General features: G+C 37.9%; 5 protein-coding genes across 7 annotated transcripts; 2 read left to right on the plus strand and 3 right to left on the minus strand.

Moving 5' to 3' along the window:
- Nucleotides 1–6,376: 6,376 nt before the first annotated feature.
- LOC113773084 lies at nt 6,377–7,382 on the plus strand. Its single transcript, XM_027317618.1, has 2 exons — nt 6,377–6,776; nt 6,887–7,382. Exons 1-2 carry the CDS (start codon nt 6,471–6,473, stop codon nt 7,151–7,153), a joined length of 573 nt encoding a protein of 190 aa, XP_027173419.1. The 5' UTR covers nt 6,377–6,470; the 3' UTR covers nt 7,154–7,382.
- A 168-nt stretch (nt 7,383–7,550) lies between these two features.
- Nucleotides 7,551–11,771, minus strand: LOC113773083 (thylakoid lumenal 15.0 kDa protein 2, chloroplastic). Of its 2 annotated transcripts, none has more exons than XM_027317617.1 (7): nt 11,498–11,771; nt 10,437–10,540; nt 8,520–8,610; nt 8,363–8,431; nt 8,169–8,242; nt 7,992–8,075; nt 7,551–7,901 (listed from the first exon to the last, which is right to left on the minus strand). In XM_027317617.1, exons 1-7 carry the CDS (start codon nt 11,736–11,738, stop codon nt 7,869–7,871), a joined length of 696 nt encoding a protein of 231 aa, XP_027173418.1. In that variant the 5' UTR covers nt 11,739–11,771; the 3' UTR covers nt 7,551–7,868. The 2 variants fall into 2 exon arrangements, with proteins under 2 accessions (XP_027173418.1, XP_027173417.1); XM_027317616.1 differs by having other exon boundaries at nt 8,169–8,278.
- Nucleotides 11,772–12,537: 766 nt separating this feature from the next.
- Nucleotides 12,538–14,507, minus strand: LOC113776221. The gene is made up of 3 exons (XM_027321334.1): nt 14,249–14,507; nt 13,038–13,116; nt 12,538–12,861 (listed from the first exon to the last, which is right to left on the minus strand). Exons 1-3 carry the CDS (start codon nt 14,398–14,400, stop codon nt 12,796–12,798), a joined length of 297 nt encoding a protein of 98 aa, XP_027177135.1. The 5' UTR covers nt 14,401–14,507; the 3' UTR covers nt 12,538–12,795.
- A 1,156-nt stretch (nt 14,508–15,663) lies between these two features.
- Nucleotides 15,664–17,629, plus strand: LOC113776139 (transcription initiation factor TFIID subunit 8). Of its 2 annotated transcripts, none has more exons than XR_003468979.1 (2): nt 15,664–17,441; nt 17,531–17,629. XR_003468979.1 is itself a non-coding variant. In XM_027321235.1 (2 exons), exon 2 carries the CDS (start codon nt 16,151–16,153, stop codon nt 17,279–17,281), a length of 1,131 nt encoding a protein of 376 aa, XP_027177036.1. In that variant the 5' UTR covers nt 15,664–15,909; nt 16,024–16,150; the 3' UTR covers nt 17,282–17,629. The 2 variants fall into 2 exon arrangements, 1 of the variants encoding a protein (XP_027177036.1); XM_027321235.1 differs by having other exon boundaries at nt 15,664–15,909; nt 16,024–17,629.
- A 1,670-nt stretch (nt 17,630–19,299) lies between these two features.
- On the minus strand, nt 19,300–22,468 carry LOC113774715 (membrane magnesium transporter). Its single transcript, XM_027319317.1, has 4 exons — nt 22,216–22,468; nt 22,060–22,112; nt 21,711–21,811; nt 19,300–19,677 (listed from the first exon to the last, which is right to left on the minus strand). Exons 1-4 carry the CDS (start codon nt 22,286–22,288, stop codon nt 19,587–19,589), a joined length of 318 nt encoding a protein of 105 aa, XP_027175118.1. The 5' UTR covers nt 22,289–22,468; the 3' UTR covers nt 19,300–19,586.
- Between the last annotated feature and the right edge of the window lie 444 nt (nt 22,469–22,912).

A 22,912-nucleotide genomic window follows, 5' to 3' on the forward strand; every position in this document is an offset into this window, starting at 1 on the left:
CGATTTCCGGAGCCCTGCTTGTCTACCTAAATCAATATATATATTATATCAACCAACACCAACACTGATATAATCCGATTCAAAAAGTGTCTGACCAGTAGCGTGCCATGACAATATGTGGTTCTGGCCAATGCATTCTACTACTTCCATATGTCAATATTTAACAATTAACACTGTACCAAATGATTGAGTTTAGCATTATTACTACTTCTTTGTTATTCGGGATTTAATTATGCATGCTTACACACGTTGCACGGGTTTCCATCCCCTCTGCAATCAAGCTCCGTACATCCAAGATTTACGTAGACCACCGGTGTGTAGTAGTATATTGTACTAGTACTCAACTACTCAGTAAGTATAGTTATTTATAAGAGTCAAGAAAAAAAAAGAAAGGACAAAGCTTAAAACTTTCTAGTTTTTGAAATGTGTCCGTCCCCACGGATCACCTGATCTTTAAGAGTAATAATGTAGGTCTAGCTAGTTATATACTTTTGAGCTAACTTTTTTGGGTGGGTACTATTTACCACCCAGGACAGGAGTAGTTCCAGATTTCCATTCACCCTTGCTTTCCAAAGCTGACCAGTAACTTTGACCACGTCCCGTCAATTCCCTATTTGCCATTGCTGTAGAATAAACTTGTGTATGTATATATTTGTTCAACGGAATTGACGAGTGCCGTGACCATAGTTTCCAAGTTACGTCTCCATCCTATTTGCTTGCGGTTTTTGAATTGTTGGCTAGTTTGAAGACAATGCGATGAATGATGATCATCCTGTTCTTTTCTTGCTTTCTCAGTCAAGTACTGCTTCTATCTGTATGTAGTAATTCTGTTGTCAGTAGTAATTCAGATGGCAACTTCTTTTTATCTGCATGCAAGCAGTAGCACACAATAATATTAATATTACGAGGCTGATGAAACAACTTCTAGAAGTGCATTTGCGTTTGCTCTTTGTCAGCCAGGAGGCTGCTAATATCGCTGACGTCGTCGTTGCACTAATTTCTTAACAACTCCAGATAAAAAAGAGAGAGACTGTAGATGCATCATCAGATAAAGAGTGATTGATTCATGTCCTAATGAATTTTATGATAATGTTGGATAATCAATTTAATCGGGGGCACTTCGAAGTGGAGAGCAGGTATGCCCTAACCACACAACGGGCAGCCAGCACGTCACGACTCTAGAGTGCATCATCAGATTCAAGACATGTACTATAGAGTTTCTTTCTTTCTGTTTTTGAGCAACATAATATTGGAGTACTTCATAGAGATGTCTTCCTCTTCCCCCGGTGTAACACTCCAACCTTTTTCACATTATCCTCTTTTTTTTTTTTGCTTCTTAAATTTTCATTTCATTTTGTTGGTGTAATTTATCGACGTAGACCGCTCTCGTTCAGCAAAGATTTCAATCTAGTCTCCTTCATTTGCAAATGGACGATGGAATATTGGTAAACAACTCATTTATCAACAAGGATAAAATGCTTCTTGATTTCAACCGGTTTTTGCCTACAAGAGGGGCAGGGCACAGTGTGTTGTGCAGTGCGGACTGTAATAAAAGAAGCCCAAAATTAGGTGGCTCTTGGTATTCTGGTTGATTCACTAGTACTACTTCTGAAGAAATGGCAAAGGGCATTGCGGGTGGAACGTCTCTTAGCCATGTCCATGAGCAGATACACATACAGACCAACTCGTACATAAATTGCAAAATAATCCAACTCATTTGTTTGCTTTCCAAGTATTCATCTAAAGCGCATGCAGTTACGACATTAGGTTGTGTGTCTTTCGCATGGATTATAATTCAATTAAAAATGTATAGACTGAGCACTCAAAAACTTGTGTTGGGACAGTGGTCCGTGGCCTCTATACATATATATATATATATATATATATATATATGCGCGCGCGCTCGCTTGCGTGTTGTGTGTGTGTGTGTGTGTGAGTGAGTGAGAGAGACTAGTAGTTGAAGATAAACAAAATTAATTGGGAATGGTTTCCGTCCGCATCATTACAACGACAAAACCAAAATCACTAAACAAACAAGAGAGCGTGCTGACTCACGAGGGATTGACCTTGTAATTTTTTCTGACTCAGCTATGACTATGACGACGCCAACGTTTATTTTGGCTTGTTCTGCGACTATACGTATTATTATTTTTATTACTACTACTACTACGAGGACATACGTATGTGTTGTGTGTGTGTGTGTGTTACATGTACATACATTTGACATGGCATGTATGGAATATATATATGATGCACATGTGAATGTGTGATGTGAGGGGACAGTATGAAATTGGTTTGGGGTTGAGGAATCTAATGGAATAAATTTTGACTCCAAAGGGGAAGAGGAGACATGAAAGGGACGTATTGGGTCCCTCTCCACGTCATTCACACATGGCGCCATGTCGCCATTTGAATTGGCACGCCACGCATTTCCCTGTGGGCGTGGGCGGGGCCTTTATAAAGAACGGAGAGGTAAATTGAAAATAGGGATAATTGCAGAAACCTCAGGGGAGGTTTCTGATATTTGCACTGATCTCCCCTGTAGTTTGAAAAATTACACTGACCTCCCCTGAGGTTACTAATCCTTTGCAAATTCAGTCCAAACGATTAAAATATTGTTTTAGAGAGTGAAATTAGAATTTTTTACCAAATTTGTCATTTGTATTACATGTCCAATGAATGACAAAATACTACAAATCAATTAACAATTAATAAACTTTAAGGAGTATAGTTTATAAGCAAATATGCATTACCTATTTAAAGTACCGATTTTTTATGGGTATTTTACTTTCAAATATTTAATTTAATACAAATATTTACGCTCAAATACATATTTGTATTTACTTTCAAATATTTAATTTTTGTTAAATACAAAACTACCAATCTCTCTTCCATAAAAATATTAATATAATACTTTTTCAATTTTAGTTACAAACATTTATGTATTTAACATAAATTAAATGATTCAAAATAAAATATCCATAAAGAGCCAATACTTTACTCATGTAATGGATGAAAGCCATAAAGAATTAATACTTTATGGGTCATTTTTTTTAAAAAATATTTAATTTATATTAAATAAATAACCTATCGATTTCCTTTTTGTAAGAATATTACTATAACAATTTTTGAATTTTACTTACAAATATTGATATATTTATCATAAATTAAATATTTGAAAGTAAAATACTCGTAAAGAGCTGGTACTTTAAATGAGTAATGCGTGTTTGCCCATAAATTATACTCCTTAAAATTTATTAATTGTTAATTGATTTATAGTACTTTGTCATTCATTGGATATGTAGCATAAAGGGCAAATCTGGTACAAAATTCTAATTTTACTCCCTAAAATAATATTTTAATCGTTTGGACTAAATTTGCAAAGGATTAGTAATCTCATGGGAGGTCAGTGTAATTTTTCAAACTACAGGGGAGGTTAGTGCAAATGTCAGAAACCTCAGGCGAGGTTTCTGCAATTATCCCTTGAAAATAATACAAGCATAAATCTGAATATAAAGAATGCGGCGGCCTTCGTGAAATGTTAAAATCAGCAGACTTGAGAATTGCAACTATTTTCCTAGGTAATATTGGTTAGGTGACGGAGAAAAATATGTGTAATCCTGGATTTATATGCTTCCGATTTCTGCCCAATAATATGGTGATATGAGTATATTGTTAAATTTTTATGCTTTTAGTTTGTCCGAATAAATGAAATTAGTTTACGCCAGAAAAAAAAATTAGAACAACACTACGCTTCAAAGTTTCGTGATTCTATAATATTTTTTAAGCTTCAAAGTTTTGTGATTCTATAATATTTTTGCTTATTACAATGCTAGCCTAAATCTTTTTATGGCGGCCTGGTTTTTTAATTGAAGTTTTTCAAAAAAAAAAATTTTACATTTTCCGTGACCATATTTTTTAATTATTTTTTTTATCTCATGTACCTCAGATCGTTACAATATATTTTTCTACAGAAACTCCAACAAATAACAATTCAGGCGTTCAGTGTTTCTATAGTATTTATGTTTACAAATAGTATAAGGTTTGAAATGTACATACTATTCCCACCTTACCAATATGATACATTAGTCAAGCAGTATAAGTAAATTTTAGAGAGAATATTAAGAGCAAGTTTGGATTACATTTTTTGAGTAGTTTTTGGGGGCATTTATTTTTTTAATGATGTGATGTATGTGAGGTAAAAAAAATAATTAAAAAATAATTATAGAAAATATCAAAAAATCACGATCCAAATAAGGCATGAATCAAGAGTTGCCGGCTATTGGTATTAGCTCTGGGATTAGGTTTATTTCATTCGACAAAAGTCAATTGCTTTGAGTCGGAAAAAAAAAAGGCATGAATCTCTCCGTGAGGTCGACTAAGAATGATGCTTTTACATATATGTTTCACATCCGAAAACGTCATGATAGACAGGCATACATTATTGAATCCGATAAAAGGATCCTGTCTTCCTTATCTACTGGGCAATTTTGTTGCATTATTCAAATGGGATATTCTTTTCCTAATGAAAACCGTGTACATCATTTCTGATTTGCCTTTGAGTGTATGGTCCTAAACCGCGACCCGGTCGCGTGACCAGATCGCGATGGCTCCGGTTGATCACGATCTGGTCGCCCGATCAAGGGAGGAGTAGGAGAAGGGGGAAGGTGGTGGGGGAGGAAGGGGAGAAGAGAGGTAGCGAGGGAGAGGGGAGGGAAGGGGAAAGGAGGAGAGGGAGAAGATAAGGGGGAAAAAAAAAAAAAAACCTCTGCCGGCACATGAAGAGGTGGCTGCCGATGGTAGTTGGCGGCAGAGGTGGTGGTATGTTGAGGTGGGGGAAGAAGAAGAAGAAGAAAGGAAAAATGACAAAATTTTTGTGTGTTTTTTGAATATTTTAAAATATATATTTTAAAAATATTGAGGAAGATAAAATTGTTAAAAAACTTGTATGTGAAAAATTAGTCAAAAAAAAGCTCACTTCCAAGGAGGGGCCTGGGAATGACTGAAGCTGAGAAATTAGTGTCAAATTAAGAGACAGCCTCCGGATCACAATTCTTGCGAATGGCAATCAAAGAAGTCAAGGTTTTAAGAATCAGTAACCCACGCAATGACGCAAGGCCATGCTGAAAACAAGAGATTGCATGAAAATTCTGTTGAGGTTTGTCAAATAATACTAGAGCTGCATTAACTGTTTTTACATTCAAAATCCCAAACCTTCGAAGATTCTTCGGTTATCTCAACTAGCAAGTTGCATGAGACCCGAAAAGCGCGAGAGTTTGATTTTGATTAGTATCCACTATTCAGTCTAGCAGCCTTTTTGACTTTGGATCAAGGATGGGGATAAGATCGTGGGCATAGTCAAACCTGATATCCCACGGTTGACGAAATGGGCAGCATGTCTCGCGTGTTTGCCGCACCAGATGTTTTAAATCACGACTTGCGAATCAACAATACAGTACAGTAGTAGTATTTGGTTATTATCCAAATGGAACCTAGTGAATACCAACCAGGCTACTGGGTTTAGGCCGAGGACTTTAGCTATTTCTCAACGGAGATTGGAGAGGTTACCGTGGTGGACCGTAGTTGGGCTTCTTAGAATTTATTGTTAGCGTATCTCCTCAACGAAGCCCATTAGACAAAATACACAAAAGCAGACAATTTCCAAAAGTTCGAGCCTATAAAGAGCGTTGCTCACTAATCAACTAAGTGAAGAACAAACTAGGTTGATTTGATGTGTGATTTAAAAAGAGGATTTGTGTTCCTAAGACCCAACTTGGGATATTAGTTGGATGATCGTAAGTCGTTGGTTCGACTCTCAACTCCTCTTCTTTCTTCCTTTCATCTTGTAAGGTTTGAAATTTCTATTTAGACCCAAAAAAAAAAAATTTGCAAAATATCGAAAAGGTTGCTTCTATATAACGGGCTCTTGAATTTATAATTGCTGCTTTAGGTCAAAATTGTTCCGTAGAACATATTTATCGCCCTTCTACTATCATCATTAATAGATTTTACTTGTAAGTTAGCCGTGACTATCTAAAGAGAGAGAGAGAGAGATAGGGGGGGGGGGGCGCTAGACAAAGAAAATCAAGAAGTAAACAGGAAGAGATTAGAATTACATGAAATTACCAAAGAGCCTTTTTGATTTCTGTTTAATTCACAATTAACTCCTCCACTGCGCATGAGACATTTTTTTGAATTGACTAAAAGAGTTGTTGGTTTTAACACTTTTTAAGGGACCAACATGGAGTTAACACATAACCGCCAAAAGAATATCATAGGACCAAGTAGAACAACAGATTATTAATAAGGACAAAGACCTTGGGCCTGCCCCGAAGATTCTGAAATCCACTATCAAAAGAGAACCACAAGATGCCTACAGTGCAGAATACGTAACTCCTGCTCTTGAATGTTCCTCCCACCATTCTCCACTCTCCACGTATGGAAACCAAAACTAGTTGAATGGTTTGACGATGCTCCGCTGCAGCAAATCCCTTATATTCCGGAACCCTCAGGTAGAGCAACTCCACTTATGGCCCAGAAGAAGAAATGGCATTAATCTACTACACGGAACACGACGACCCACCCAGCTTCCTCTTCTTCTACATCCTAATACTCTTCCTCTTCATTTACATTCTCTTCCGATTCGCTATTTTATTCCTATTCCTAGTCCTCCTCTATGTCCTCTGCTTCGACCTCGTACACATTCTCTCTCATCTCCTATGTCCTCCTTAGCCACTCCACCTCCCGAATCCAATTCCAATCCCCCCACTAAAACCGTAAGCCCCCCCTCTTTTTTTTTTTTTAATTTTTGTTTTCTGGACAATTTATTGAGTTTTTAGCTGTCATATAACAGTTTTGTTGGACTTTTTTCCCCCCCTTTACTTAGGAAAGGGTTGCGATAAAGGGAAGAGTGCAGGGGGTTTTCTACCGGGATTGGACTGTGCAAAATGCCACGGAGTTGGGGTTGAAGGGCTGGGTTCGCAACCGACGGGATGGCTCAGTGGAGGCCTTGTTTTCAGGGCCTCCCGAGAAGGTTCAGGAGATGGAGCAGCGGTGTCGGAGGGGCCCACCTGCTGCAGCTGTCACTGGCTTCCGGACATTTCCTTGTACTGACGACCCGGGGACAGGGTTTGAGCGAAGGCCAACTGTTTGATCAAATGCCCTCCTCCCGACGGAGGCAGAGAATAAATGCTGCTACTTATACTGCCAGTATTATTAGTGGAAATAAATGCTCTGCCGGTTTGGCTTAGGAGAGGGAAGAAAATATTTGTTTTTCGGTACTTTTAAGTTCATTAAACACCTACACAAGTATTAGATGTTTTGGGTGTTCTTAAATAAAATAAATATCAGGGCGGCGCTAAACCCTGTATTATGTATACTGAGTATTAAAGTGCATATAGCAAGTTATATATATATATTTTTGAGGGTAAAATTTAGTGCCATCTGAAATTTACTGTGATATCACTTCAGGCGTCGTTCTATAGAACCGCAAGCATGAGACTTGCGATAACATATTTCAGGTGCACTTATGTGTACGCTCGATCAAAGTCTTTACACTAAAGGAGGACCGTATGGCTTAGGGGAATGCGTGTGAGTGTTCCATGTTACCTCACTTGTAACATATGTTTTCAAGTATTTGGTTGTTCTGTAGAGAACATTCAGTGCTCCTATTTCTCAAAGAATACAATAATTGCTGCAATCAGCCCTTTCCCTATCAGACTTCCAATCGCAAACAAGTAATTTCTCACATATCAACAGTATGCTGCTTTACATCCTCCCTCCACCCATGGAGTGCCATTAGATAGATTTGTGCAACTGCAGCTTTGCTTGCTATTGCCAGAAACAGGAACCTTCATTCTTCCTCCCTCTCACGCTTTCGTCGCACCGTGGCTCCGATACGACTGCAACTTCATCGAGAATACTATTATTCTGTCACAGTGAGTTAAGGGTGGACACAATTTCTGGAGTATCCTGGAGACATATTATTTCACCTCAGAGCAATTGTTAGCACCTACTGGTTCTCTTAAGCAGTTCCTTATTGCCACAACAGCAGCTTCAATAGATGCATCTTCTCCCTGTCACATGTATTGGGTATAACGGCTTTTGGTTTCTAACAATCCTGATTAAAATAAACAAATTGATTCTGATTGTGAATGCATTAAACTCACCTTCTCTTTCCAGTAAAACATGTTTCCATATTTGCCTGCCAAACGTCCCCAAAAGCTACGAGGTACATCTATATCTACCGAAGCCCCAACATTAAAATTCAATATGTTTCCTGAGATACAGAAGACCCAAAAAAAAAAAAGTAAGTATAATAACACAGATAAGGGATCATAAGGCAGTAATATCAGGCCTTTACCGAAGGTGGGATCAGCCACGAAAACAATAGTTCTATCATCCACCTTCCAGAAATCTTTGATTGCTAACCCTGAAACAAGTTGGAAGAGAAATTTCTCTTAATACATGGAATCACTATCTTAAGAGCCGTATGCTAATCAGAAATTCAATGCTTATACCAGGTGTATCAGGGTAGTTCTGTGCCAAAACTCTCAATTTAAATCCAGTATCCTTTTCAATTGCAGCAATCTCCTGTGCAAGTCTATTCTCCTGCCGATATTTGACAAAATTAAGACACCCTGCCTAGTTAGTTGTCATCATTCAGTAAAACTAGTGCACTTTTATTTGTTAGGCACAACATAACTAGCAAATAAGTTACCAACAGAACAGACTCCCACCCTGGAGAAATAAGTTTTCCATGACACCTTTCCATCCATCGGAACATTTTTCTTCAAAATCAGGAATGACTTTTAACTGGAGTAAAGGGAGTTCACGTTCAGTAGTAAATTACTCCACAAGGCTGAGTCTTAAAGCAACTACATCTTATACTGAGAAGGAGAAGGTAAAATTGGTTACCCGTGCTTTTAATCATTATGCTTTAACATGGTGGAATCAATTTGTGAAGGAACGTCGATTATGTAGTCTACCATCAATTGCCACTTGGAGTGCATTGAAGAAGATAATGCTTAAGAGATATACTCCTACTTATTTTAGAGAGTTGCTGCAAAAATTCCACTTACTTAATCAAAGTTCTAAGACCGTGGTTGAGTATTTTGAAGAGATAGAGTCAATAATGAAGCAAGCTGGGATTGAAGAAGATCTAGACACTACCATTGACCAATTTTTGGATCGTTTGAATAGAAAGATTGTCGATCATATTGAAATTCTACCTCATATGAAGTTGAAGGATGTGGTAAGTATGGTGATTAAAATTGAAAAGCGACTTCAAAGGAGGAAACAGGAGTTTCATCTGACAAATTCCACACCTACTTCTAAGAATGAGTCACATGAGGAGTCATGGTGGGATATCCACCAACGACTTCTACATGAGAAGCAAGTAAAGGAGAAAACTAAATGCAATACTCAGGCATCTTCTAATATGAACTTTATGGACACCGTTGCCAATGAAAATCCACCTAAGTTCATCCAAAGTGAAGTTGAATTTGAAGAAATCATTATTGAAATTGAGGAATAGGAGGAGGAAGTTGAGAGTGAGCGCAGTAATATACCAAGTGTGAATGTACATGAAATAATAATCAAGGGGAGTGATAATGAAAAAGAGAGTGAATTGTGCTTGAGTGAAAAGATGAGTGAGAGTTCGCTTGAGATGGAGAGTATGATTGCAAAAATTGAGGGAATTAGTGGGAGTACTTATTTGTCTACTAACAATCTTAACTTTGCTTTGCTTAGTGTTTCTTATTTTGTGCAGGTTAAGCAAAGTGCAATAGCCTTGGTCTTAAGTTGCTCCATTCCTACATCCATTGGAGAGTTAAAGAGCTTTCACGGGGTTGGAGTCTTGAGTGTTGCTTTGTTTTGCTATCAACATGTGTTCAAACTTCAAGCTAGGGATAGTTTAACTGGAGTAAAGGGAGTTCACGTTCAGTAGTAAATTACTCCACAAGGCTGACTCTTAAAGCAACTACATCTTGTGTACATTCACGAACCAGACTCCCAACCATCTGAACAACCAGGATAGTGCTGGGCAAAACTAGCTTCCAGAGGTTTCTTTCAAACCGAGTGAGTTTAGTTCAGAAGAATAGCACATTTTAGGAAGGAGAGTTGGCAACTTATGAAGCTCATTCACGCATTTAGAATGACAAAGAACTACAGTTTCTGAATGTGATGTTGCTGACTGAAGCTGAATTCAGAACTCATTTATGCAAAACATGCTAGAGAAGTAATCAACACGGGCAAATTCATTCTATTGGTCAAGACACCATGGAATCAGGAAAGCACAAAAATGTACGTTGCAATGGGACATGCACAGGAACAAAAGGAAAGAATTATTAGTAACAGTGGAAAAGCATAAGGATACTAATCACAGAGTACCCAATATCTACATATGTGTCCTACATTTAACAGAAACAGTCACGAACCTGGCCATCTGAGAGGAATCCAGCAACATCAATAACTGGTGTAAACTCCTTAGGAAGCAATTCTGGCTTGTTAACCCCAACCTTTCCCTCAGCAATTCCAACTCCTACAAGTTATTTGTTACTTTTATTCATCCACAGCTTAATTAATGCAGAAGGCCTCAATAACCATACAGAATGTGTTCATCACAATGATAATTCCTCAATGTCCCTTTTACATTTACTGTCCAATGAGGGGCATTTTACTGCAAAAGAGCCCATAAGAGTAACAAGTATGAAGTGCATTGGAAGCTAAACAATAGACTAGTACAAGACTAATAGAAGGTCCATAAGAGTACAAATTCATCATTACACACGCAATAAACTTCAACAATCTAGCAGTGAAGTAATATGTATAATTATCATCTAAGACCTCAAAAACACAACAAACTTCCCCCTAAGTATTGATGCGTAGCTCTCCCCTACATGTCTATTTTGATATGGAAAATGGTTCCCTTTTTCCATTTTTTCCCCCCATCACAGACATTCAAGCATTAAAAATACTTTAAATTGTTAAGAGAAGTGAGCATTCTCTTAAGAATATATATATACCATTCTGCAATCTTTAGGATTACAATAAATTACTGATTAATTTGCATGTCAAAAGCATGTTTTTTTCTTTTTTATTTTGGTCCAAGTTTCACCAAAAGAGACAACACAGAGATTCTATCAAACTACAAATGGAACTAACCCATCAAAGATCAATAATGGGCATTTAAACCTAGGTAGTTTATCGTTTATTAGCTACCAACCAGACAATAACATCCCGTAGCATGGGAAATCAAAATCACAATAACCGAACACGAAAATAGTGAAATCATGACTCCATCATGCTTACACATTTGCAGGTTCAACAAAGAAATCCGACCAAAATAAAAAAGCTGGAGTTTGACTTGCAATCCCAGCACATAAAACTTGCACACGACACAACGTAAGGACAAAACAAACCAAACCGTGAATGAAAGAATGGCCAGTGTTCAAGATTATGCGTTCCAGATGATGCTGAATTAAAGTTACATACTTACCCGCCAGAGAAAGTGCGAGAGCTAGAGAGCCCGAGAGGAAAAAGTTAACCGGCCCGGACCGAAGATTATCAGCAAACCATTTTGACGAGAGGAGTTGTGTTGATTTTTGGCCAAAGATGGAGATTTCTTTTTCCGTCGCTGATGCTTTATATTTCGGGTAAACCGGGAACTTGGGCCCAGAAGCGGGCATCAACGTGGTAATAGATAATGGCGGATGCTGGTAAAGAAGGGGAAAGCCCATTTGGCTTCAACTTTCTCGGAACTCGCAGAACACTTTCTGTTTTTACAGGAATTGAAAACAAGCATCGCTACGATCCTTATATATTTATTGATTTTTCTCATTTTAATGAATTTTGAGGGTAGGAATAGGATATGAGACAGCGAGAGATGAAGACGTGGTTCTACCACTGGCAAGCAAGCGTCTATAATCGGGCCGCCACGCATTCAGCAGCGCTCACCAGCGCTTCCGTCCAGTATGGAGCTGGCCCAGCTAGGAGCCCATTTTGGAGATCTTGAACTTTTTCTTCTTTTTTTTTTTTTTTTTTTTTTTTAATTTTCTCCTTTCAGCATGACATTTACACGTAGAAGTTCTCAAACCAAAAGGTTAATTCATCCTCGATTTTTAGAATCCGTCCAACAATCGAAACTTCATTCTGGCCATTAAGTAAAGAGTAAATTACAGTAACTTGCAGCGTCTCCAAAAATCAGCAGAACAGAAGTAATGTTTAGGCCAGTGTTTGCTTGCTTTATATGCTTTACAAGGGAATTGACCCGTCTCTACAGCTTAATTTGCAATTCATGATAACCTCAGGTTATCCTTCCTGCTACCAAAACAACAAAAGGGAAAAACGAAGAGGTCAATATTCAGCCCTCGAAACAGCCATTGGAATGAAAGTGGACCCTTCATCAAGGGATAATTATTATATCTCCAAGGTTTAGGCAAACCAAATTGTAGATTGAATCTTTCCTCCACACTAGACCTAACTAAAAGAACGACGCTCAATGGTAACAACAGCTTTTAGCTTGATAAAAGCCCATAATAGTTGATATCAAGCTGTTTAAAATAAGCCCCAAATCAATAAGAATGTAGCAGAATAAACCATGCAAAAAGCAATAACAACAAAAAACCAAAGAGAAAAAAAAGGATTCTGATGCTATCTCAGTTGCAGCTAAGTACTCGCGGCAACCTTAAAAACACAAGTCCGGAAGATGTTTCTTTTGATTAATTGAGAACAAAAACGTAACAATTGTGTCGAGTTGATAATGAAAGGAAATAAAATGCAGGAACGCAGAACAAGCTATGGGAAGTAGACAGGCCAGTTGAAGTAGTACGAGTCTCGTACTTCTTTGTCCAACTCATTCCACTGCAAAAACAATCAAAATGAAATTCATAAGAACCAGAGAAAGAACTACTAGCAGCTACTGTCCACCCACGAGAATAGAAAGAAGAGGGCGCTCAAACCATGCATAACACTCTAATCAAATCATCTAACTGTACCAGGCACTCCATCAGTTGAATGGATTCAAATGCATTCATTACCTTGAATTTGTAGGGCTGTCCCTTCTCAAGTGCTTTCTTCCAGTGATACTGCTCAAACAGCATTGCCTTGTCATGCCAACTATGCATTAAAATCACAAGTAGATCAAGAGTCAGAAAACACGCTCTAAGCATTCACAGTGACAAGGCAGCGAAGCCCTAAACACAAAAATTGGAGAACAGATCCAACCAAGAACTAATCTAAAGCTGGTAACAATCATCAATTTTAGGAGAATCTGTGAAAGGCCAAAGAAACCGTAGGAGGGGAGAGGTCTCGCCCTTGAACCTGGACAGACCTCTTCCCTCTTCACATGAAGCAAATGCATGCCTCTCTACTGCTCCAATTCTTTGTCTCAAATAATATTCTCAGCCTATCTATTTGTTACATATTACCAGGTGAAAGTACGACGACCTTTTTGCAATTTCTAGTGAAAAATGAGGTACAGTCTAAAAATTTCCGGCTGTCTCCAAGCTGCCACTTGATTCAAGAAGAACTTACAGAACAATTCAAATTGCAAGACTCACATGCATGGAACTCTCTCTTTCATATCGTAGAAATACTACAACATACCAACAATTCTTGACATAGATATTCCTCTCAAAGTCCTACCTTCGATATAGCATCTTTTAACTTGCATCAAACCAAAACAATTAGATGGAAATTCACCATAAATAGCTATCTAATAAGATAAGAAAGAGTCAGTTATGTTATTCCCAACCCATAACAAATGAAACATGACTGTCCCCAGATTGTTGCGTGCTATCTTGCTCTCTTGCTTAATGGATTTCACCATTAGCAAGATATGTTTGCTTGCGACCGTGTCCTTCATAAGAACCTCTCAGGGAGATCCTAGAGTATAAAAAAGATTTCAATAAAAGTTTATGCACATAATGTAAAATGTAGTAGCAGTAGTAGTACATTTTATACTTAAAATACACTTGACAGATTCAGCAATGTGTATAATCAAGTAGATAATAAACACAAATAGCTTCACCAATAGATTTCGGACCACAAGTTCTGTATTTGCACATCTCATCAACTTAAGGTCAAATCCTGGTAAGATTGGAGTAATCCAACACGAGACCATGAAAGGCTTGTTTGTCATATGCAGACAATCAAGGTTAAAAGAAGCCCTAGCTACTAAGAACACTAGTTTATTATCTACTTGATTATCCACATTCATATGAGTGGCGAAAGGAAGGGGGGAGTTTACTTGAACTGATTAGACAGTGTCCACATGTAGGGATTGGTCCAGGTGAGAGCAGAGAAGATGGCGGATCCTACCCATATGTTGACGAACCGATCAGGGTCGGAGTGGGGGACTCCCGGGTCACCTCTGTATGGACTCCCAAAGTACTTCTCCATTTTCACTCGTTTTTTTCTTTTTGGGCCGCCTCCCTCCGCTTCTTCTTCACTGATTTACTTCTCTCTCTGTGCTCCGACGGATTTTGGTGGGTTGGGCAACGAACCGCTGCCTTATCCAGAGTTAATAGCAATTCGCAACCTTGGAAATATTACTAATTCCCTAAATGCTACTCAAATTATACACATTTTACAGTCATTGCCCTTTTATTGCTATGCATTATACGTTTTCTTTTTTTTAGAGACTATTGAGAGGTCAAATTTCCATTTCCATTTTCGTTTTCCCAATTTTCCCCTTCTTAGGTTTTTATTTGGTTTAGTATAAATAGATTATTCTCGAGGACAACCGCCCTCAATCAAGCCGTTTAATCTTGCAAGAACTTCATCGAACTAAGCTGATCCATACTTCAAATTTTTGTTGCAATGAATCTACACTAATGGCAGAAAATATAATTATGAATCTAAACTAAATATGAGTGGGCAAGAAAAAAATAATCATACAAATAACAAGGCTAACGAGAAATCTAAATCTAACATAATAAAAGTAAAAATCTTTCAAATCTACAAAATCATATATGAAAATTTTCAAATCTCATACAACAATGACAAAAAAAAAAAGAAAACTCTCCGCAAGGAAATCCTACCAGGAGATACTCTAGAATAATAAACTCAACTACTAGTTTACCAAAGTTATAACCTAATTACCAAGCTAAATAAATTAATAAACTCGCTCACTTCATGATTAAACTTGCAACTAAGCCAAACAAAACATTCTTACAACTTTCAAGATGTCCAAACAAAAAGTTTGTTATAAACTTAAGCATTCAAGGGGTTTTACTAAAATATTTAGAGTGAATCTTATACACAATTACAATGTATATACGATCATCATTAGATTCATGACATATGTACAGAGTTAAATTTTTAATTTAAATTTTACATAATATGCTCAAAAAAGATTAACCCAAATATTTATGGAGATGGTAAATTAGCTTCAATTATTGGAACTACGGATGCGTGTCGAAATAATCTTTTAGTGGATAAGATAAATTGAGAAATTGGTTTAAAAAAAAAAAAGGGGGGGTTAGGACTTAGGAGAGGAAGAGGACGTCCTGCCCCTAAAATAGTTGGTGTGATTGAGGGGTGAAAGTCAAATACGGCAAAACTTGAGAGGTTGAAGTGTCATAACAACACTGTAGGATTAGACATTGAAAGATCTATAAATAAGGCCTCTTCACCTTCTCTAGTTTTGACTTGTCTCCCGAATCCCTCTCCTCGGTACTCATTTGATCTCCTTCCTCAACTCACTCACCAGGAGCAGGGTTTATCACTCACTATTCGTCTATAAACCCTAAGAAGTTATCCTTGAAGCTCCTCCCTTTTAAAGCTTCCTGAAACCCTAGAATTCCATCGCAGATATATGGACTGGACGGATTCATACATTCCTACCCATCACCTCATTGTTGCAATTTTCAAATCCACAATTGTGTCCTGCCACCGTCAATTTCAGCGGTAAGTTCTCTAAATCATACCGAATATAGATTCACGGCTTTTCTTTCAATCAGGTGTGTGAGAATACACAACGGTTGATTTCTGATTCGCTTTGAATTCAATTACGAAATCTAGGGTTTTTGTACCTCTTTCTCAGCACTTGCGTCTATTATCATTGGAGTCAATTTCGTTAAAATATTGAGCTGAATGAAAGTTCTATCGATTCGTCCAACCCCCTAAATGATTCAAGAGTTTTCTGAATATGAGCGATGGAGGCAATGAGGAGAGTGCGAGAGAGATAGACAATGTAATTGAGATTAACCCTGCTATTAGCCGATCGGGCGCCAATGAGTTCGGCCGAGCAATTGCAAAAATTGCGGTGGCGCAGATATGTGAAAGTGTGGGATTTGAGAGCTTTAACGAGTCAGCTCTCGAATCTCTTTCTGATATTGCAGTTAGGTATCTTTGTGACCTAGGGAAAACCGCAAGTTCATATGCTAATTCAGCAGGCAGGACTGAGTGTAATGTGTTTGATATAATTCAGGGGATGGAAGATTTTGGGCTGTTGCGAGGGGTTTTGGGTGCCTCAGAGGCTCCTAATTGCGTCATAGAATCTGGTGCCTTGAGGGAGATCATGGACTACGTTGAGTCTGCTCAGGAGATTCCATTTGCTCAGCCTGTCCCCCAATTTCCTGTTGTCAGAGCTAGGAAACTGATACCTAGTTTCTTGCAGATGGGCGAGACACCAGAATTCAAGCAAATACCAGATTGGCTGCCTGCATTTCCTGATCCCCACACATATCGACACTCGCCTGTCTGGAATGAGAGGGTGACGGATCCTCGTGCTGATAAGATTGAGTTAGCTAGGCAAAGACGGAAGGCAGAGAGATCTTTATTGAGTTTGCAACAGAGGTTGGTGTGTAATGGTGATGTGATAGCATCGACCTCTACCACGGAACCTCATGATAGCAGGCTGGAAATGCAACCTAATGCAAGTGAAAACCCATTTCTTGCCAAGCCTTTACAAGCTGGAGAGAAAGATGTCTCTCCTGTCATTCTTCCTGATACGGTTAGGAATCAAGCAGATGGGGAAAATCACATTTCTTTGTTGGAGGCATTTGCTCCAGCTATTGAGGCAATGAAGGATGGGCCTTCTGAATCAGGACATGATGTGGAAAAAACTCTTCCAGACAAAAGACCTGCAGTCTGTTTGGAGTTCAAAACTGGGAAAAAGGTTTTAGGTGATTTGTTGGATCTGAGACTCAGAAACAGGGGTTCTGGAAGAACAGCATCTTGGTTTGGCCATAATGATGAGAAAGATGACAAAAAAAGGAGAGCTGAGTTTATACTTAGGCAGTCTATGGAGAACCAACAGGAGCTCACTCAGTTGTAAATTAGTACATTGAATTCTTTGCTTGTTGAGAACTATCATACTTCGTTCAAAAGAAGAGCTGCGGATTAGACTAGAGCAGAGATAGAGGCACACAGTAGTTGTACTGTTATTGTGATGAGAGTCCATGTGGGGATCTGAACCCATGTGAGGCATTTTTGAGGTATGCTTGTTCTAATTTCTTAAGGCTGTACTATTGCTAGGATTGAAATTTGTTTCTTCAAAATTGATATTTATTTCATTTTCTTCCAGGGACACTTAAATGTGGAGTAGATGTAGCTTGTCATTTTTTGGATGATAGTGATTCACCCACCCTACATGCTGCTGTTGAGTCGTAGCTCCATTGCTTAATTTTCTGTTATGCCTTTTCCTTCGTCACTTTCATGAACTAATTGTCTTCATTAGAGACCATTATAATTTTGCTTAATTTATTTGTGTGGATACTGAACCCATGCTGTTGGGCCTTTATGTTTGGATAGGATATTATTTGGGATAATTTTTTGAAAAAAATACTATAGCAATTTTTTGATGTGGTGTATGTGAGATAAAAAATTAATTGAAAAATGTGTTGACGATGTAAGCAAGTCAGTGTATGTAAATAAGGTGCAAACCAAACAATCATGAGCAATGGTGATGAGCAGTGTTTGAGTAATCGTGAGAAGCGTCAGATAAAGTTGAGATACACTATACTTTTAAGAGGGCATTTGATCATGAGATGATGCTTTATGTCGATTGTAAATAAAAGATGTAATTTTTTTTGTTTGTTTAGCTTTTGACTTGACTAATCTAATGGAAACCCCAATCCTGATGGTCACTTGGACCCGTCTTAGAATGATGATCTGATCTTTTATTCACCATCTGCTTCCGCCCGCATAGTTTTCCTCATGTCTTAAGGTTCGTCTAGCCTCTTCTCCAAGTCCAAACTGAGAGCTCCGTGGTCACATCAGTTGTGTATGACGTCCGAATTGACCATGACTAGCGATGCCAACAATGGTCATCTTGGTTACAATAGTGTTTGGATAGGACTATTATCTCAAATAATATTTCGCTTGCATCATAAACACATTTCCCAACTCACCTTTTTATATTCTCAACCATCTTTTTATTTTACATACATCACATCACAAAAAGTGCTACAGTAATTATTTCAAATAATATTTCAAATAATACCCTATCCAAACAAAACTACTTGGCCCTTCTTCACTGGTGTCTATCTCTTTCTTACATTTTAAAGGCTCAAAAATTAATTCAATTTTTTATTTCAGGCTTCAACCCTCAATTAGCACAATTCACAAACAAAAACCATCCGTTAACCGCTTCGGCGTGGTCATAGTAGATTTCCAGCAACAGATTGTAACGTAGATGTCCATATGCTATGGCCAAATGGCAAAAAGTAGAATTCATCTACTCTTTCGTCGGCGTGGTCATAGTAGATTTCCAGCAACAGATTGTAACGTAGATGTCCATATGCTATGGCCAAATGGCAAAAAGTAGAATTCATCTACTCTTTCGTAAAGGAAGACCGAAACTCGTGTAGATATCCATATGGTATAGGCAAGTAGAATTGATCAACTCTTCGTACAGGACAGACCAAACTCGATCGGTACTAGGACCAGAATTGCTTCCATTTACGTAGGTGGCTTTTGGCCTACTACACCATGAAACATACAGAGCGTTCTGAATTTCATTCCACTATGGTGGTAGCTGTTGGCTTTTGGCACAATACGCCATGAAATATACAGAGCGTTCTGAATTTCACGGAGAGAATACGAAGGCGAATGCTCAAGGTTCCATATGAACTAGTGTCATTCAATTAGTTTTTTATTATTTGCTTACAAGAAGCGTTTTAACTTTGTAAGCTCGTAAACTAGAACCATAATTCTAGCTATCATGTCTCTTATCCTTTACACAAGTTGAAAAGGCTGCAGAAGGAAATTTTTGTCTGGAAGCTGAAGATTTGGTTGTTTCTGAAAGTACTAGTGCTTCTATTCATCAGTTCTGTTGATGACCAAATTTTAACGAAACATTAACTCAAGGCACAAGACTTGAGCCTTCTGATTTGTTATCTCAAATTGCTTGTTCAGTAATGTAGTATACAAGTCCAATATCTTAGAAGATCAGCACAACTCAGAAACGGAAATAGTAATGCTAAAAAAAAATCAGTGCCAGATATTTCCATCCATTACAAGGTCCATGAAATCCCGCATATGTTATACCTAGCTCCCCCGTGGCAACAATGCAGCTAATATGCATATAGGTCCCCTGTCAGGATATCCAACGCACATCTACGATCCTCATCCAAAGCAGATCACTTCAATTTTGCATCGATTCCCATAGGAATTGCCTTTCCACGATGATTGAATATCATAAAATCTAGATTTTCAGGTAAAGCAACCACTCTGCATCATGGGAAAGGGTCTGACGTCAAATATTAGGACTATAACCAATTAATGGCACGACAAACAAGGAACATATGGAGCAACAGTCGTTCAACAGGCAATCTCAATGAAACGTGAATGCCAAAACCAGAAGGTTTTTCTGGTGCACACGTAAAAAGGGTTGCACATCACATTGCAAATGATCTAGAATCACACGTCTTGCACCTAAAATATTTTGTTTCTCAATCTTCTCAATCTTGTGGGAAGGCCCAATTAGAGGGGAAGGAAGGGGGATCGAGAAGGAGACATTTTCCTATTCATCTTCTGTGCGATTTCAACTATCGGAGCGTCCTTTGCGAATCAGAACTGGCCCAGCTATCCTAAATTTTCAAAACTATAGAGGGAAAATTTTCTGGAAGGTTTGTCAAATGATGGAGGTACCCGTATGAAAAATCCCAACAATTAGCCTCCCAGCTAATTGGTGTTGCAAAAAAGCATGGTTCAAATGCTGGGTAAGTAATCCCCCCCAAAACGTACATACCACAAAGGTCCACTGTGATGTAAAGATTGGTCAAAAAATGGAAATTTGAAAAGCAAAAGTCATAATCGATTAACCCTACTGGAATCTGGTAGTAGGTGATTGGTTAAATTATCACACAAAATTGAACTTACATGTATTGCGAAGCATATTACTTCAACTAGTCCCCTTTAGCAATATTCATAAAATGGCACTGCTGAATACAAGTAAACAAACAATTCATATGGTATGGCACACAGTTCATACCACTACTTTCCAACAACTTGACAAGCCTAATTCAGAGTTTCAATAAAGTGTTGACATTGAGATGCCTATTGTGTACCATAAAAGATTAAAAAAAAATTTGAACCAAACTGCAGTCTTTTCCTTCTTCAGATCTAACTTCTTTTTCCAATGATTGAAAGGTCCACAACTATATTAGAAATGATACTGCATAACTTTATATAGAACATAATATTAGGGTTGTTTATGTCTCCATCCTGTTTTAATTGTGCCTTTCTTCTTCCATTGCTCCTTATCATGTACCATAGAGAATGGTTGCCAAGATTCTCCATCTGATTTTAAGATACTTAACTGTCACTAGAGTCTGCGAAACCCATATGGAAAGGACACTCTAGCAATTATTCTCAAAAATCTCATACTCTTGCCCAGCATATTTATTGCCTATTCTTTCTCAAATATATCAAGCATAAGCATTTTATTAACAAAGGCTGTTTTACCATTGACACAGTTTCATTAGAAAGATAGAGGTTGCACAATGATTTCAGGACTGCAGCCTAGAAAATGGAAGGGTACATTCAATTCATCTGCATCAGTTTTGAGAAGAAGTCTTTAGATGTTTTGGTCTGCATAAAACTAGTCTTACTGTAATGTTTGTGCAAGTCTCATGAAGCATAAGGAACTTGGAAGCTCAAATTAGGAAGAATGTGGTTATTTCCAATGCAAAAGATGTGTTAGAAAGAGTACTGATGGGAGAAGGAGAAAAATGTATATTACATTAGCACGCATCTTTTGAACGCCCTACTCCCCTTTAGCAAAGATCCCATCTGGCATTTAAGGGATCAATTTCAAAAAATGCAAAACTCACTCGTCTCCCCCTTTTGGACAATGCAATGAAAAGGTGAATGAATAGTACAAAGAATTGTTGTAGTATCACACTATAACTGTGCTTACATATCCATATAATCAATACATTGGTACTTTCTTGTATCGACTCATCTCCTATATGCCATAGACTATATCTCCTATTCAACATCCGGCAGGACAAATTCAACCAAAACTAATTATCACAATTAACTCCAACAATGGTTAAGCTCATATCCACATCTGAATTTTAATGCACCCAAAAGATCACCAATTAACATAGATTCCGCACGAAATCCACTGAAATTCAGCACATATACGTGATAAACTACAAAAACATCACATAGTGCAATCTAAATGCATACATCTACACGTTGCATCACAACCGTTATTACTGTATTCATTTGCAGCTAAAAGGAAAAAGAACCACCACCTGTTCTCATCGGAATGAGGAAGTATTGAGAGGAACTTGCCGGGCACAGTCAGTGCTGCCCACATGCATAGCATTAGGCCAGCAATTAACTCCACTACCACCTGTATTCAAAAATACCAGATCCATTCACACTAAATTATCAGGCATAAAAACATCAGTTGTAATAAAATTGATGGGAGTGCGTTACTGTCTTAAAATTCTAGCTGTGAGATGTTAGTACCATGATGCTCTGGTGGATGGGAAGGAGATCCCCCCACCCCAAAAACCATAACCAGTGAATTCCATCCAATCTTAATATGTAGAGGGAGATAGATAGAGAAGAACTAAAGAAGGGAGGGAAGAAAGTTACGTTAATAGGAGGTCCTGAAAACTCCTCCTCGGTGATCTTCAACAATGCCCTGTCTGAAAATTTAATGGAGAATTATTGAATTACGAGAGAAAATTTTAGTCTTGGAATTTACGAATATAGCCGAGATCCGGCTGTTCAAGGGTGCAGGGAAGTTACACTGGATAGTAGAGTAGGCAGCGTGAGAGAGAATCAAAACTCCAAGCACGCCAACGACGAAGCCGACGCCCATCCTTTGTAGTCAAAGACCGGATCTTCAGCGGGAAAGGTCTCCAGGAGCTGGATATATCTCGACGGCAGAGGAAGGGCAGGCGAGAGTCAGCCGAAGGGCTTAGTTTGGGAGTTTAGGATACAAAAGAAAACAAGGCAAGCTCTACGAGAGAGTTGAAGGGAAGGGAAGGATTGTTCGAAAATTTTGAGGGTTACGGGAATGATTTTGAATATAAAAATTATTAAATATTTATTTAAGAGTTTTTTAAAGATAAAATAAATATTTTTTTAAAAAGTTGATAAATTTCATCAAAGTTTTTTTTCATTTCCTTCTAATTTGAATGAAAAAGTTTTGACGATTGTGTTATTCTCCTAAATCCTTCAATTCCTTTTCTTTTCTTTTTTACAAGTTTTCTTTTTTCTCTTTCTTTTCTATCCAAATCCTCAACTCCCAAACGAAGTCAAAGTTGAATATATTTAGTTACGCTTTGGATGATAGAAAAAATTCTCGTTTCCTAGAAAATCGAAAAGAAAAGAAGTGGATAACTTTCAAAATGTCTTCCCATTTCATAAGATGATTTTTTTTTCAGTATTTACTTTTAAAATGTTAACTTTACATCAATTGTAATTTCAAATTAGCAAAATT

Source organism: Coffea eugenioides, chromosome 6, assembly GCF_003713205.1.
Source record: "Coffea eugenioides isolate CCC68of chromosome 6, Ceug_1.0, whole genome shotgun sequence".
Lineage (NCBI taxonomy): Eukaryota > Viridiplantae > Streptophyta > Magnoliopsida > Gentianales > Rubiaceae > Coffea > Coffea eugenioides.

Excerpts from the sequence above, each read along its gene's own strand:
- LOC113773084 (XM_027317618.1), top strand. The coding sequence starts at position 6,471 with ATGCTCCGCTGCAGCAAATCCCTTATATTCCGGAACCCTCAGGTAGAG. Across the intron at positions 6,777-6,886 it reads CCAATCCCCCCACTAAAACC|GAAAGGGTTGCGATAAAGGG; the intron begins GTAAGCCCCCCC and ends CCCTTTACTTAG.
- LOC113773083 (XM_027317616.1), bottom strand. The coding sequence starts at position 11,738 with ATGGGCTTTCCCCTTCTTTACCAGCATCCGCCATTATCTATTACCACG. Across the intron at positions 8,611-10,436 it reads GATTCCTCTCAGATGGCCAG|GAGAATAGACTTGCACAGGA; the intron begins GTTCGTGACTGT and ends AAATATCGGCAG. Across the intron at positions 8,279-8,362 it reads CGTGGCTGATCCCACCTTCG|GAAACATATTGAATTTTAAT; the intron begins GTAAAGGCCTGA and ends TCTGTATCTCAG.
- LOC113776221 (XM_027321334.1), bottom strand. The coding sequence starts at position 14,400 with ATGGAGAAGTACTTTGGGAGTCCATACAGAGGTGACCCGGGAGTCCCC. Across the intron at positions 13,117-14,248 it reads ACACTGTCTAATCAGTTCAA|TTGGCATGACAAGGCAATGC; the intron begins GTAAACTCCCCC and ends TTTAATGCATAG. Across the intron at positions 12,862-13,037 it reads GACAGCCCTACAAATTCAAG|TGGAATGAGTTGGACAAAGA; the intron begins GTAATGAATGCA and ends TTGTTTTTGCAG.
- LOC113776139 (XM_027321235.1), top strand. The coding sequence starts at position 16,151 with ATGAGCGATGGAGGCAATGAGGAGAGTGCGAGAGAGATAGACAATGTA.
- LOC113774715 (XM_027319317.1), bottom strand. The coding sequence starts at position 22,288 with ATGGGCGTCGGCTTCGTCGTTGGCGTGCTTGGAGTTTTGATTCTCTCT. Across the intron at positions 22,113-22,215 it reads TGCCTACTCTACTATCCAGT|ACAGGGCATTGTTGAAGATC; the intron begins GTAACTTCCCTG and ends TTAAATTTTCAG. Across the intron at positions 21,812-22,059 it reads TTTCAGGACCTCCTATTAAC|GTGGTAGTGGAGTTAATTGC; the intron begins GTAACTTTCTTC and ends TTTTGAATACAG.